Source organism: Trachurus japonicus, chromosome 9 (genome assembly GCF_045865225.1).
Source record: "Trachurus japonicus isolate A0001 chromosome 9, Traja_1.0".
NCBI classification, from domain to species: domain Eukaryota; kingdom Metazoa; phylum Chordata; class Actinopteri; order Carangiformes; family Carangidae; genus Trachurus; species Trachurus japonicus.
The window spans coordinates 29,155,390-29,168,443 of record NC_140915.1 but is presented as its reverse complement, the minus strand read 5'-3'; the positions used below and the strand labels follow the sequence as shown (position 1 = coordinate 29,168,443).

Here is a 13,054-nt window from a genome sequence, read left to right as displayed (position 1 = left end):
TAAAATTAGCTGGAGGATTTAAACATTTCAGCTTCAGTGTTCTTTGTTCTCTTAAATAGTTGTATCTTCCAACAGCAATCACTTCTATAGAGTGTTTGGTCTGAAACACGGGTCTGTCAGTCCCTCTGCTCTGCTCTGAGCCGAAGAGAAAACTTTTATCGTATCCTACAGTTTTTATCCAATGAGGAGAGAGAACGGCATGCAGGGCTGTGTGTGCAGCCAAGGAACGCCGTGAATGTGGCGACGTAGGGACGAGGACTGTTATGGTGCGTTCAAGGAAACTCGTATTTTTCCGACCGTGAAGTCGTACCAGTTTGATCTGGTACGAGTTCACCGGTCGGAAGTTACGAGTGGCCGTTATAGTGACTTTCACAGGTAAAACAGGTCGGAAAAACACGAGTGGGTTGCCTGAAACGCTACAAAGTCGTAAGTTGTGACTTGAAGCTGTAATTTACGATTTCAAAAGCCTGCCTGGAACGCAGCATTAGCGAAAACGACCGGACCACTTACTTCTGCTTTAAGTAATTTGTACAATTATCAGAAGTCTTTGTAAATGTAGTATTTCATTTGGGGTATTTGGTGTAAAATCATCTGTAGGGTTTAGATTAATTACAAATGTATCATAGTTTTGGGGGCATCCTGGTGGCTCACCTGGCAACATAGACCATAAAGGCTGAAGGTTCATAATTGACATTTGGCTCTCCTGTCTTGAAATTTATAGGATATTACTATTTGTTTATTACATTTTTATGAAGGAATGAGCAACATTTGCACACAGGATATTGTATACAAGGCAAGCACAGACATGTTAAGGGAAACATTCTGTATTCCAGTATAAAAATGTCAATCTTTACTTTCTGAGACAGTAGGCTTTATGCACAGCTCCACTACTTCCTGAACTTAACTTTCCTGTCTTACATTATTGGACAAACTGATTAATCCAGGTGTGTCTGACCTCACAGCAATGGTCAGACACACCTGGATTAATCAGTCTGTCCAATAATGTAAGACAGGAAACAAAGGAGCTGGCTTAAATTCAGGAAGTAGTGGAGCTGTGCATAAAGCCTATTGAAAGACATGTGGTTTGAGAGTATGATTGCAAAGCGGTAATACTTGAGATTCAACTTCTTTATCATCTTAAACCATGTGTGAAATCATGTTTGAGTTATAGATTGAGGTCATTGTATATGTGTATGAAAGGGGAGACAGGGAGGGTGAGACGGCTATCAGAGAGAGGAAACAGTGGTCAGTGCCTTGTGTTTTATCGCTGCACTAATGAACCCCAGGACACGCTGGAAACAGCAGTATTGTTCTCCCCCCACCCACCCTGGTGAACAAATCAGCCACTGATCCACAGAAATACATGTACATCCATGGCAGGACACATAGGCACACAATAATTACCACATAGGGATAGATTGTGACAGAGCCACACCACAAGGCCACATACACACACAGTCCTTCTTTCAAACACGCTCTCTTTTGTATCTGATCTGATGCCAAAACTGTATCCAGATTTTCTTTTTTTTCCTCCAATGGTATATTCTTGGTCACAGTCATAGAGGTGGACATATCCGCACCTTAAAAAAAAAAAAAAAAAAAGAAAGCTGTGAAGTTGTTGCAAAAAGTTCTGTCTGGCAAGTTGGCATGCATTCAAAGAGTGGGGCTGAGCTATCCAAGGCTGTCTGCTTTGAGACAAACACAACAGACAGACCTCAGCCCTTTGGTCCAAAGCCAGATAGATTTTGCTCCATCATTATAACCTGTCTCTTGTCTATAATCCAGATATGAGCAATGGCTTGGCGAGAGCTTGGACCAACAGCAAAACCCCTGATCTCGGACTCTATCCCAGCCATACCGCATGGTCTAATTTTCTACTGGAAGCCATTTTGTAAAACAATTTTCCTGCCCTAGTTTGATCAAAATAGCTCATCTCTTGGAAAGTGGACAAGAGAATGGTTAAGAGATGCCTGAGGTTGTACATGGTGTTAGACAGCGTGGTCGAGAACTGCGATGACAGATAATCTTTGTGGAAAAAAGGACCAGAAAGTCCCCCGAGGTCTTGCCTACCACAGTGGCATGTTGGTCAGAAGTAAAATAGATAAAAATGCAGCCACCACTCTGATGCTCGTGTACTGTAGCCTACTCCCGTAAGGAAATCCTTCTCTGCGATTACCCCAGTGGGAGCAGGCATTTTTCATGCTGTAGAAACATGGATCACATTCCAACCCACATTGTCCATGTCCTGCCGATAATCATCCATCTCCTGACCCGCTTTAACCTCACTATTCCCACCTGGCCAGTAAAAAAAACGTGGGGAATTCAAAATCTATTGCAGGTTTGCTGATGCAAAGGGGGCATCTGGCTGAATAGAAACACATGGAAAAAAGAGTGAAGGAAAGTACTGCAGATAGTATGAAACTAGATCTTCAAAGGCAGTTAAAGGAATTAATATTTATGGTTTGCAATGGCCAAGTTTATTGTGGAAAAGTCATTGTGAAATAAGCAGAGGGATGACAGAACCCATGCAGTTTTAGATTCCACCAATATTTCATTTGGTCAAGTATTTTCATCTTGCTAGCCCCAAGCCCAGGTGGCTGATGGGATAAGATTTCTGATCTGTGTGCAGAAATGCCCCTCTGTATCCCAGTGGAGGGGCCAGGTTTGGGGAATGTGTCTCCATTCCCCTTCAATTCAAACTTAGTCAAGTCTTCTCTTGGACTCTCAGAGGAACAAGAGTGTGGGGCTAGATAACATCCTAATGTCTATTAGGTGTGAAGCTACAGCCAGTGGCCAGTTAGCTTAGCTTAAAGAAGCAGTGGGAAACAGCATAGGCTATGGTAACAGAATTTACCAGCACCTCCACAGCTCATGAAGTAACATCATTTATATCCTATTCAATTAATCTGTACATAAACCACAGTAATAAAATGATAATCCACCATTTTACTGGAGGCTCTGGACTACTATGCTTTGAGCAGTAAACTCTGCCGGAGAGCTTTTAGTGGCCAGGAAGTAAACAAACCCAACCCACCCCAGCTTGATTTTTGTACTGTATTGCTTAAGCAAAACAGATATAACATCTTATTTATTTAATTAGTTCATTTTACTGGTGCTGTTTGTTGAATGTTGCAAACTGTCCCCCCTGCTAGGATAAGATAATGGGCCGCCTGGTGCAGGCATTTAGACTCACCACACAGACACAGGGGTAGTATCGATGTTCTGATCTCACTCTGTGCGAGAAAGCAAATCCCAGCATATTCCTTGAAGATCTTCCTCCACATCATCACAACATGCATTCTCTCACTGACCTAATATTTTCTCTTCCTCCCCAGGGACCTCAAACACAACTTAATCAGCACCATCATGCCTGGAGCCTTCCAAGGCCTGCCTGAGCTTCGGAAACTGTAAGTAGACATTAACGTGACTCACATTCCATTCGGTTTCACAGCAGCAAACATATTAACATAAATCATAAACACAGGCATGGAAATTTTGAATCCAATTGTTTGGTATGCCATGGATGAGAGAGCCTGTAGGTTTTTCTTGGGTGATTGTACAAGATTGCCATAACGGTTGAAAGAGGTTGTGAGAGAGTGTACTGTTCTGGGAGCTCACGGTGGATGTTGTGTTACTGTATATTGAGCTTCTGGTGTCATTGTGACCATAAAGGCCACTTCCACTGAAATGTTTCTGCTGATCCATGCATTGTCATCTCTGGTGGAAACCACAGACCCCCAGTGGTGTTATGTCCACAGAAGATGTGTTTCTGTTCAACTGCTGTAGTGCAGTTGATGGGAATCAACATGTATTTGGTGAGAGCAGTTTGTCCTGTCATTGTGTGCACATTTCATCCTAGTATATGGCTGGCATGAGTGTGTGAAATTGCGGTCAGTTTGTGACAGGTATATTCCATTCAGTGTGTAATGAGTTTGGAAAAGGTTGCATTGTTTGCACCATTTTATTTTGAAAGAGCAACGGCCAGTGGGGGAACGCTAACACTTGGCTGACCTGAAGTCTAACTTCATCACTCACTCAGTCAGTGTGTCAGAGACAGGGATGTTAATATGACTGGCCCCGCTGTTGTGGTCTAGCCAAAAAGAGAAAAGAACGATGAACGACTCTCAGAAAGGAGCATACCCTTAAGATCAGACTCGCTTCAAAGAGCAATAATTTCCCATCACTAGCCCACGCAGCTAGACTCCTCACACGTCATTGGATGTGACGAGGTGGCTGTTTGCAGCCGCTCGCTGCGCTTTGTGTTTTTGGATACCAAGGCCTGGTTGCAGCATTGGTCGAAGTTGGTCGTCTGTGTTGCACCGCGTGACTCCCCTTCCCTCCTCCCCCTACTTGTGTTTTCCCTGCAAAGTCTGGGGCTTCTCAAAACAAACAGGGGGAGATAAACACATGCTCTGGACAGCTCTCTGCTGGGTAATGTCAGAGGTGCAACAGAGCAGATCCCTCTCTGGCTGTGGCTATACATCACACTCAAGGGTGGACGGCAGAACAGGGGCCCTGCTTTTACCCCATTGGTGATAAACTTTTACTGGGGTCCCATGGAGTTGTGATAAGGGAAAGTGGCAGGGACTGTTGGCATGCTTATTTAGCTTTTGAACTTTCTAGTAAAGGAGGAGACTGCTGTAGGATAAGGTACTAGAGCCAAAGAAAATACTTCATCATTACCCACTTCATTATAAATAAGAGTGAGAAGGATGTCCAATACGGTCTTACTTGTTTGTTGGATGTATTATATTTAATCTACGATCAGAAAAAACAACATAGCCAAGATATTATCTGTGACTGAGACAAGTCCTTTATTTGAATATTTGAAAACACATTCCTTTGTCTTTTCACACTTTTAGTGACCTATCCAACAACCGCATTGGCTGCTTGGCTGCAGACATGTTCCAGGGCCTGGCCAATCTCACAAAATTGTAAGTGACTTTCCCTGAAAATAATGGATTTCTGTATTATTGGGAAGCTATCCAGTTAACTTCCTTGTACCTAATTTACCTTCTTCCAGGAACCTCTCTGGCAACATCATATCAACCATGGATCCAGGAGTGTTTCAGGAGCTGCCGTCCCTCAAGCTGGTGTGAGTATTAGACTCACCCCACTACTCATAAAAAAATCCCTCTCATAGCATGGCATTCCATATCTGAATAACACAATAAATACCCCAGTCAAAGATAACATTTATTTCAGTTAAAATTTATTTTTCTAATGGTTTTGCTAACTGTTTTACAATCCCTTCAAGCCTGTAGAAAAACTCAAATAAATACAATGATTTATTTGACATGTATTTATTTGAATTTGGACATATTCATCTATAATTTGTAGATGTATTTCATTTTAGGCAGACGTCGTACATCAGAACATAAGTCTGCAAACATTTCAAGCCTGAAAATGTTTCTTCTTGTTTTCTTTAAAAGATACTCTTTGTAAAAAACACTCAAATTATTTCAGAGGGACGATAATACATATGTACTGTAACAGATACGTATCGTTGTGGTGGTTGTAATTGAAGTCTGAGTGTCACTTAGCCCTCGAGTGCCTTTTTCTATAAAAGGCAACTAGTGATAACACTGTGTCTGACCTCTCTCTCCAGGAACTTCAACTCAGACCACCTGTCGTGTGACTGTGGATTGCGCTGGGTCCCGGGCTTCTTTCGCAGCAGTTCAGCCCGTTTGGGAGACGAAACCCTGTGTGCTTACCCGAGGAACTTGAGGGGAAAGCCCCTGCGTGGACTGAGGGAAAACCAGCTGAGCTGTGGTGAGAGCCTGGCTAGGTCACGCTTTGTTTGTAGCTTGTGAATGACAATGACAGCACGCACAAAGCAGAGCTGAAGATCATCTCAGTAATTTCAAGAATTAGTCAACCAAAAGGGTTGAAAGAGACCTAATCCAGCAGCTCAGCAGGGACATATTTCTAAAAGTAACTGTGTTGACAACTAATCCTGTGGGTTTCATTTATGAATCGCTGCTGTCTGCATCCAATCTGCTCTAGAACAGCAGAGTCGTAATAGCTTCTGTGGAAACATTTAGCTGAGGTTGAATAAGGAGAGAGCAACAGAGATAATTCAAAGTGATGTGTAAGGGTCACATCTGTGTCTTTTCCCACCATGGCGCTCAGATGGTCCTCTGGAGCTGCACACCCTGTCGCTGCTGCCGTCCCAGCGTCAGGTGGTCTTCAAAGGAGATCGGCTGCCCTTCCACTGCACTGCTGCCCTGGTGGACAAGATCACCACCTTACACTGGCGTCACAACGGTCAGCTGGTGACCTCTGACCCAGACATGGGCGTCCAGCTGGAGAATAGTGTGCTGCATGACTGCACCTTCATCACCAGGTGCGCTAACTAGAGCAATACAGACCCTCTGAGCAGTCTATTCTTAAAAAAACACACCTACGATAATGGTAACGTATGTTATAATGAGTCTATATCATCTCTACCCAGTGAGCTTATTCTATTCAACGTACATGTGGAGGCCAGTGGAGAGTGGGAGTGTGTGGTTTCTACTGGGCGGGGCAATACCTCTCTCAGTGTGGAAATAGTGGTGCTGGAGAACAGCGCCTCCTTCTGTCCAGAGGATAAGGTTGTGAACAACCGTGGGGAGTTCAGGTCAGTAACAGTTATAGTATTTCTTTTTATCACATACCTAAGGATTCAGAATCCTAATGATTCCTTGGTTTCAATGCCCAGGTGGCCAAGAACCCTGGCAGGCATCACCTCCCATCAGTACTGCCTGCAGCTGCGTTACCCCTCCCTGTCTATGGAGGGGGGTATGGAACAGAAAAAAGCCTCTCGTTACTGTGACCGTGCAGGAAAGTGGCAGGAGGGCGACTACTCAAACTGTCACTACACCAATGGCATCACCCGCGTCCTGCATACCTTCATTCTGGTCAGTGCTGTTGTCAGTGCAACACAGTACATTGTTCATGTTCAACAAACACAATGCGGATTAAGATTAATGACACACCTTTTGTCCCCACCATATATTTGCTCTTGCTTTACAGAGACCCATGAATGCCTCCAATGCACTCACTCTGGCGTATCAGGTGCGCACGTACACCCTGGAGGCTGCAGGATTTACTGACTCAGTAGATGTGCTGTATGTGGCACAAATGATGGAGAAGTTCATGGAATATGTCAGGCAGCTGCGAGAGGTAAAAAAAAAAAATTGTTAAAAAAATAATTGCTGATTTAAAATTGAATATAATTGCAGATTTAAAATTGAATAAAGATGTGTGCTATATATTCTCTTGACATTATCATCATTTTGCTGTAAACTCTCTGTGCTTATGTGTTGTAGTTGTCAGAGGTGTTGGTGGAGATGGGCAGTAACCTGATGCAGGTAGACGACCAGATCCTCGCTCTTGCACAGAGAGAGAAGAGAGCCTGCAGCTCCATAGTCTACTCTCTAGAAACACTGGCCTGGCCTCAGCTACACAGTCATGCTCAGGACTTCTCCATGGTAGGTTAACTTCAATTATCAGCTTAATTTGTGTTTCTTCTTTTTTTTTTAAACACAATCTTTTTAAGAATTTCTTTAGATACGTATATGTATGATTTGTGAAAACTGTCAATTGTGCATAACAAGGTGTAAATGGGAACTTTTCACAATGTTTTGCCTACATATAGCACAACAAAAATAGCCAATTTTAATGTAAATAGATCCCATCAATTTAATATGAATGAATCAAATACTAGACTCCTCTGACTAAGTTTAGCAAATGATAAGAAAAATCAAATAATCCTTCACCACTTATATTCATTTTTTTCATTACAGGTGTCCAGGAATATTGTTATGGAGGCCCACCTAATTCGTCCAGCCCACTTCACTGGCATAACATGCACTGCATATCAGCGTCGTGAGGCCTCACCGGGAACAGTGGGAATAGACATGGCAGAGTCGGCCCATGAGCAACAGCTTCGTTTCCGCTGCAGCACTGGCTCCCATAACACCTCCCTCAACAATTTTCTCCTGAAGGTGAGGACTGAGCCCTCTGCCTTTTCAGCCTCTATTAGACATTTATTATACTCAACATTTGCAGTTGGATTTCAACACAGTTTGATTTGTGTTTTGTTTTTTTTTCTCCAGAATTCAGTAGCCCTGGCATCTGTGACTATCCCGCCTACTCTGTTTCCTCCTGATGCTACTGCAGACTGTAAGCTACAGTTTGTAGCTTTCCGAACTGGCAGCTTCTTTCCTCTCTCTGGAAACTCGAGTAACAGTGGGGAACACTCCCGCAGACGTAGTGTCAACACTCCTGTCATTTTTGTAGGCCTGGGTAAGCAGTCCTCTCAAGTTATTTTTTGAAATGCATCATGCATCACAAAATGATTTAGACAACAATATGAAAGCATCCCTGACCAGTTTTTAAATCGAATACACATTCAACTACTTCTTCTAAACTTCCTCATCAGTACAACTGATCCCTTTCCCTTTCTGTGACAGACGGTTGCAGCATGTGGAACCACTCAGAGCCCATCTGGGTGTCATTGCGGCACTTGTCCCCTGGTACTGATGCTGTAGCGGCCCAGTGGAGCCTGAGGGGACTGGAGAGGCAGGGAGGCTGGAGCCAGGAGGGCTGTCAGCTGGTCCACAGTGACAGCAGCACTTCAACAATGCGCTGCTCTCTGCTTAGCAACTATGCCGTGCTGCAGGTAGGGCAGTTGAGTATGTACTCTCATGCATCACCGAGGTTCAATGAGACTTTCATTTAACCTGCATGGGATTGTTTTATAGGAGGTGCCCGACTTCCCCAACTCCACACCCGTCCCTGTGAGGGTACTCCACCCTGTGGTCTATGCCTGCACTGCAGTACTCCTGTTGTGTCTCTTCACAATCATCATCACACACATATTACATCACAGGTACTGTAGCGTGTGTGCGCATTAACATGCCTCTCGCTGTTGTTTGTTACTATCGTCATCTACTCATTATTTCACTCTTGTGTCCTTGCAGTTCTATTCACATATCAAGAAAAAGCTGGCACACGTTACTGAATACCTGCTTCCACATCGCCATGACAACAGCCATCTACGCAGGAGGCATAAGCTTGACCAGCTACCCGGTTGTTTGTCAAGCAGTAAGTCCCGATTGAAGCACACACTCCTCATTTTGGTCAGTGAGCAGTGTGTTAGCCTGATGTCTGATCTGACTGCTGTGTGCGACAGGTGGGCATCGCCTTGCACTACTCGTCGCTGTCGACCCTGCTGTGGATCGGAGTCAGCGCCAGGGTCATCTACAAAGAGGCCGTGTGGAGGCTGCCGCGACAGCTGGAGGGAGAGTCTCCTGCTCCGCCCACTCAGCGACCTATGCTCAGGTCAGGGAGCGAGCCGCAACTCACCTTCATCCGCTTCCTGTACCATGAGATTGTTGTTTGCTGTCAATACGGTTTATGCTGTAGACCGATGCGAGAGTTGTCGCGCACGACCACCCAGACTGCGCACCATGAAAGGCGGTCATTGTGCCCAACAACCAAAGTCCTTCTGTTTTAAAGGAAACCTTGAAGGGACATAAGAGAGTATCGCTGTAAGGCACAGAAGAGCCATAAGTCTAGATGAACACAGGGGAGGGGAGGAATGTATGAAACCAACATACCAACAGAAGCAGAAGTGGGGGCACCATAAATCTCAGCAGAGTGATTCAGGGTCTATTCACTGTCTCTCTAAATATTCCCTTCTATTCCTCCCTGCCCCTGCCCCTGCCCTTGCCCCTGTGATCCCGAAGCTGCGATCATACACTGTGCCTCTGACCTTGCTGGCCCCCCAGACACCCCTTTGTTGCCCACTCAGCCACATGGGACCGGGTTGAAATAAATCACAGCCTATACTGACCTTTGTGACACGCTGCTCACTAAGAGAGTGAAGGATCACACAGCTCTGATCAGATTATAGAGAGACATAAAAACACAAAAAGGGAAAATGACACCGACATGCACACTTTAAAAACATCATAGCAGCCAAAGGTCACACAGCATCCTGTGGCACAAACAAGAACTGCTCTTTATTTCTGAAAATGCAGCTGGGACCTTGTGTTTGATATGTTTTTTTCTCTGTTATTAAAGGTTCTATTTGATAGCTGGTGGAGTCCCTCTTATCATTTGTGGGATCACAGCAGCTGTCAATGTCAACAACTATGGAGACAACAGCCCTTAGTAAGTATTCATCCCTTGACTTTGTGTTGTTTTGTCTTTGGCTAAAGTGAATAATTCTGTTTGACATGTTTGATACACAGAGATGTCCTTGTCTTACACTGACCCTCCTGACATCTTTTGTGCCTCTTGCAGCTGCTGGCTGGTATGGCGCCCCAGTCTAGGGTCTTTCTTTATCCCTGCTGGCCTCGCTGTGTTGGTGACCTGGATCTATTTCCTGTGCACTGTGTTTCGCCTGAGGCACCGTGTGGCCAAAGAATGCACAGGAACCACCCTGACCTCTCCCGTGACTGAGAGCCAGCCTGCACTGGCGGGAAGCACCAGCCTGCTCTCCACAGACTCAGCGGTGGGACCAATAAACCCTGCCGTGGCTCCCGAGGACCAATACTCACTGAAGACACAGTACTTGGTTCTGGTGGCCACCCACTTCCTGTTTGTGGTTCTGTGGTGTTGTGGAGCCATGGCCATGTGGCTGACGGGGCACACTGGCTTGTTGTTCAGCTGTCTCTATGGGTTGGCTGCAACAGTCTTGGGGGTGTTTCTGGTGGTGCACCACTGCTTCAGACGTCTGGACGTGCAGGCCTCATGGCTGGCATGTTGCCCAGGCTACCGCCGTTCCCATCCCATATCTACTTACACACACACCTGCACTACAGGGAGTGGGGTGCAGACATCTGAGCAGGGATCCCAACTGTTCATCAACTGCCATCCACCTGGTGACTCTCATAACTCCTCATCAGCTCGGTCATCATCCACGCCGAGTGGAATCAGCAGTGTGGGACCTGGGCCCTGCAAGCTCACCAACCTGTTGCAGGTGGCACAAGACAATCCAAACAACGCCTCCCGTGCCCCTGCAGGCAACAACACCAGCACCAGCACTGACAACATCAACAAGCCTACAAACAATATTCTGCCCACCATTAACTCTGCAGCCCCAGTGCATCAGCAGAGACGGAAAGTGAGTAGCAGAACTAAACAAGGGAGCAGCCAGTATCACCATCGAGGTGAGGGCAGAGGTCACTATCGTCTCAAAGCTCTAAGGACTGCTGCAGGTGGGGGCAGCCTTGGAGCTTTAGGGCCCACGGGTTTAGAGCACCTGAATTCAGCACATGGGGTTTACAAACAGGCCACAAGTGAGAATGGCAGCATCCACCACAGCCTCTCAGAGAACCAGGCCAGTCCACTGACAAATGGGAAGCGGGTGGGAGAGTCCGTGGCCACCAGCCCCTCGGAGGGAAGCGACGGAGGCAGCAGTGGAAGCCGGAAACCTTTCCCCCTGCTGCCCTCTATGGCCAGCAGAGCTGCCATGCACGGTGCTCAGAGACGATGTGCCAGCAGAGACAATTTGAAACTGGCTGCGGCCGCAGAGCGAGATACGAAGCGCTGCTCTTACCCATTGAACAGTGTCACTACCACTGTGCCAGGGGCCGCTGCCCCAAATGGCACGTTGAAAAACTCTGTGCTAGAGCTGGAGCAAGATATGAGCAGCACAGACCAATCCCAGAGCTCTGTTGGAATGAAGAGTGGTTTGTGGAAAAGTGAAACCACAGTGTAACCCATACTTATATGTGAACTTCTATGCATGACCTTAATGGACTCTAAAATGATTGGGTTATGTTTTAATGGTCTCTTGATTATAATAATTATATAATTTAAGATATAAAATCATGAAGGCATCCAGGACCCTAAACTGGTACTCTTGCCTCCGTAGCATTGTAAGAATTTGCTGTGAAATGGTGAAAAAATAATAAGGCTGGGTTTTTTTTATCATCATTTTCAAACAAAAAAATACTTATTTTATCCATTTCACAAAAAATAAACAAGATATCCCTGGAATTGGCATATAATGTTGATTGTGGATGTCTAATGAAAGCTTTACTGTTTTAGTTGTGATTTTCCTATGCATATCAACTATAGCATGAAATGGAATGCAAGATGATCCATTTCCAAAGTACAGCTATATGCATTTAATCTGTGGACAACCTTTCACCCTTATGTTTGCTTCAAGTATTTGTTTGCGTGTGCTCATGTATGCACTTGTATGTTCTGTTTATGTCTGTGTATGTGTGTGTGTGTGTGTGTGTGTGTGTGTGTGTCTGTGTGGGTGCGTGTGCGAGTGTGTGTGTGTAGGAGAATAATTGTATGAAATTGTATGAGCTGTACAGAATTTCTGAGTGAATTAAAAAGAAAAGCTATGCGAGACTTTTGAATATATGATGAAAATGTTGGCTTTTTATTTTTCTGTACTCCCATCAGCACTGACCGATCTTCTCCAATCTAATAAATTCAAGAAGAATAAAAAATCAGGGGGAAAATAATTGTCTTTCTCATACCCAGTTAACTTCTATTTCCATGTCTTCCACTTTTGCTGGTCTAATCTTTATACAGTCTTTGGGTCTAATGTCTGATTGACTGCCCCCTTCTGGACAGAAATGAAATGTTAGTCAAATCTCACAGGTTTTGCAATGATGGACTTGTCTGCCCCATACTCAGTAAACCTTCTAACTATGAAATTTAAGGTGTTGGTATTAAAAGTTTCTCGAAGGAGTATCCACAAAATGCAAGTCACATATCAGGGGACACGCCACAAAACGTCACGACTGAAATTAATGAATCCAGTTAGAGCATCAATTTTACATGTGAGGAGCTGTTTGAAAGTCAGTTTGAAATACTTGCAATTCAGGAAATTGCATAAACAGGATATCATGTTTGTACTATGCAACTCACTGTCATTGTTTTTTGAAGGGAAGTCCTCATGTGATCCAAAGAATGGCATACTGTAGTAGGCTATGTTGTTATGGTTTGGCATTTTAATATGATCAGTCTGTTGTGCATGTTGTGTGCTGTATGATCTTTTTGATCTGCCCCATGCAGGATGCCTTCAAGATGTAAAACA

The 13,054-nt window shown here is 44.7% G+C and overlaps 1 protein-coding gene across 1 annotated transcript in view; it reads left to right on the top strand.

Moving 5' to 3' along the window:
* The window catches only part of adgra2 (adhesion G protein-coupled receptor A2), a 38,245-nt gene extending 25,784 nt beyond the window's left edge, over nt 1–12,461 (top strand). The window contains exons 3-19 of the mRNA XM_085787245.1: nt 3,336–3,407; nt 4,863–4,934; nt 5,024–5,095; nt 5,609–5,772; nt 6,133–6,346; nt 6,455–6,619; nt 6,701–6,899; nt 7,015–7,164; nt 7,311–7,472; nt 7,788–7,988; nt 8,100–8,289; nt 8,457–8,665; nt 8,748–8,875; nt 8,967–9,090; nt 9,179–9,327; nt 10,072–10,161; nt 10,294–12,461. Of these exons, the coding sequence (XP_085643371.1) occupies nt 3,336–3,407; nt 4,863–4,934; nt 5,024–5,095; nt 5,609–5,772; nt 6,133–6,346; nt 6,455–6,619; nt 6,701–6,899; nt 7,015–7,164; nt 7,311–7,472; nt 7,788–7,988; nt 8,100–8,289; nt 8,457–8,665; nt 8,748–8,875; nt 8,967–9,090; nt 9,179–9,327; nt 10,072–10,161; nt 10,294–11,713 (3,781 nt within the window). The 3' untranslated portion in view covers nt 11,714–12,461. The remainder of the gene's footprint in view (nt 1–3,335; nt 3,408–4,862; nt 4,935–5,023; nt 5,096–5,608; nt 5,773–6,132; nt 6,347–6,454; nt 6,620–6,700; nt 6,900–7,014; nt 7,165–7,310; nt 7,473–7,787; nt 7,989–8,099; nt 8,290–8,456; nt 8,666–8,747; nt 8,876–8,966; nt 9,091–9,178; nt 9,328–10,071; nt 10,162–10,293) is intronic.
* Nucleotides 12,462–13,054: the final 593 nt, after the last annotated feature.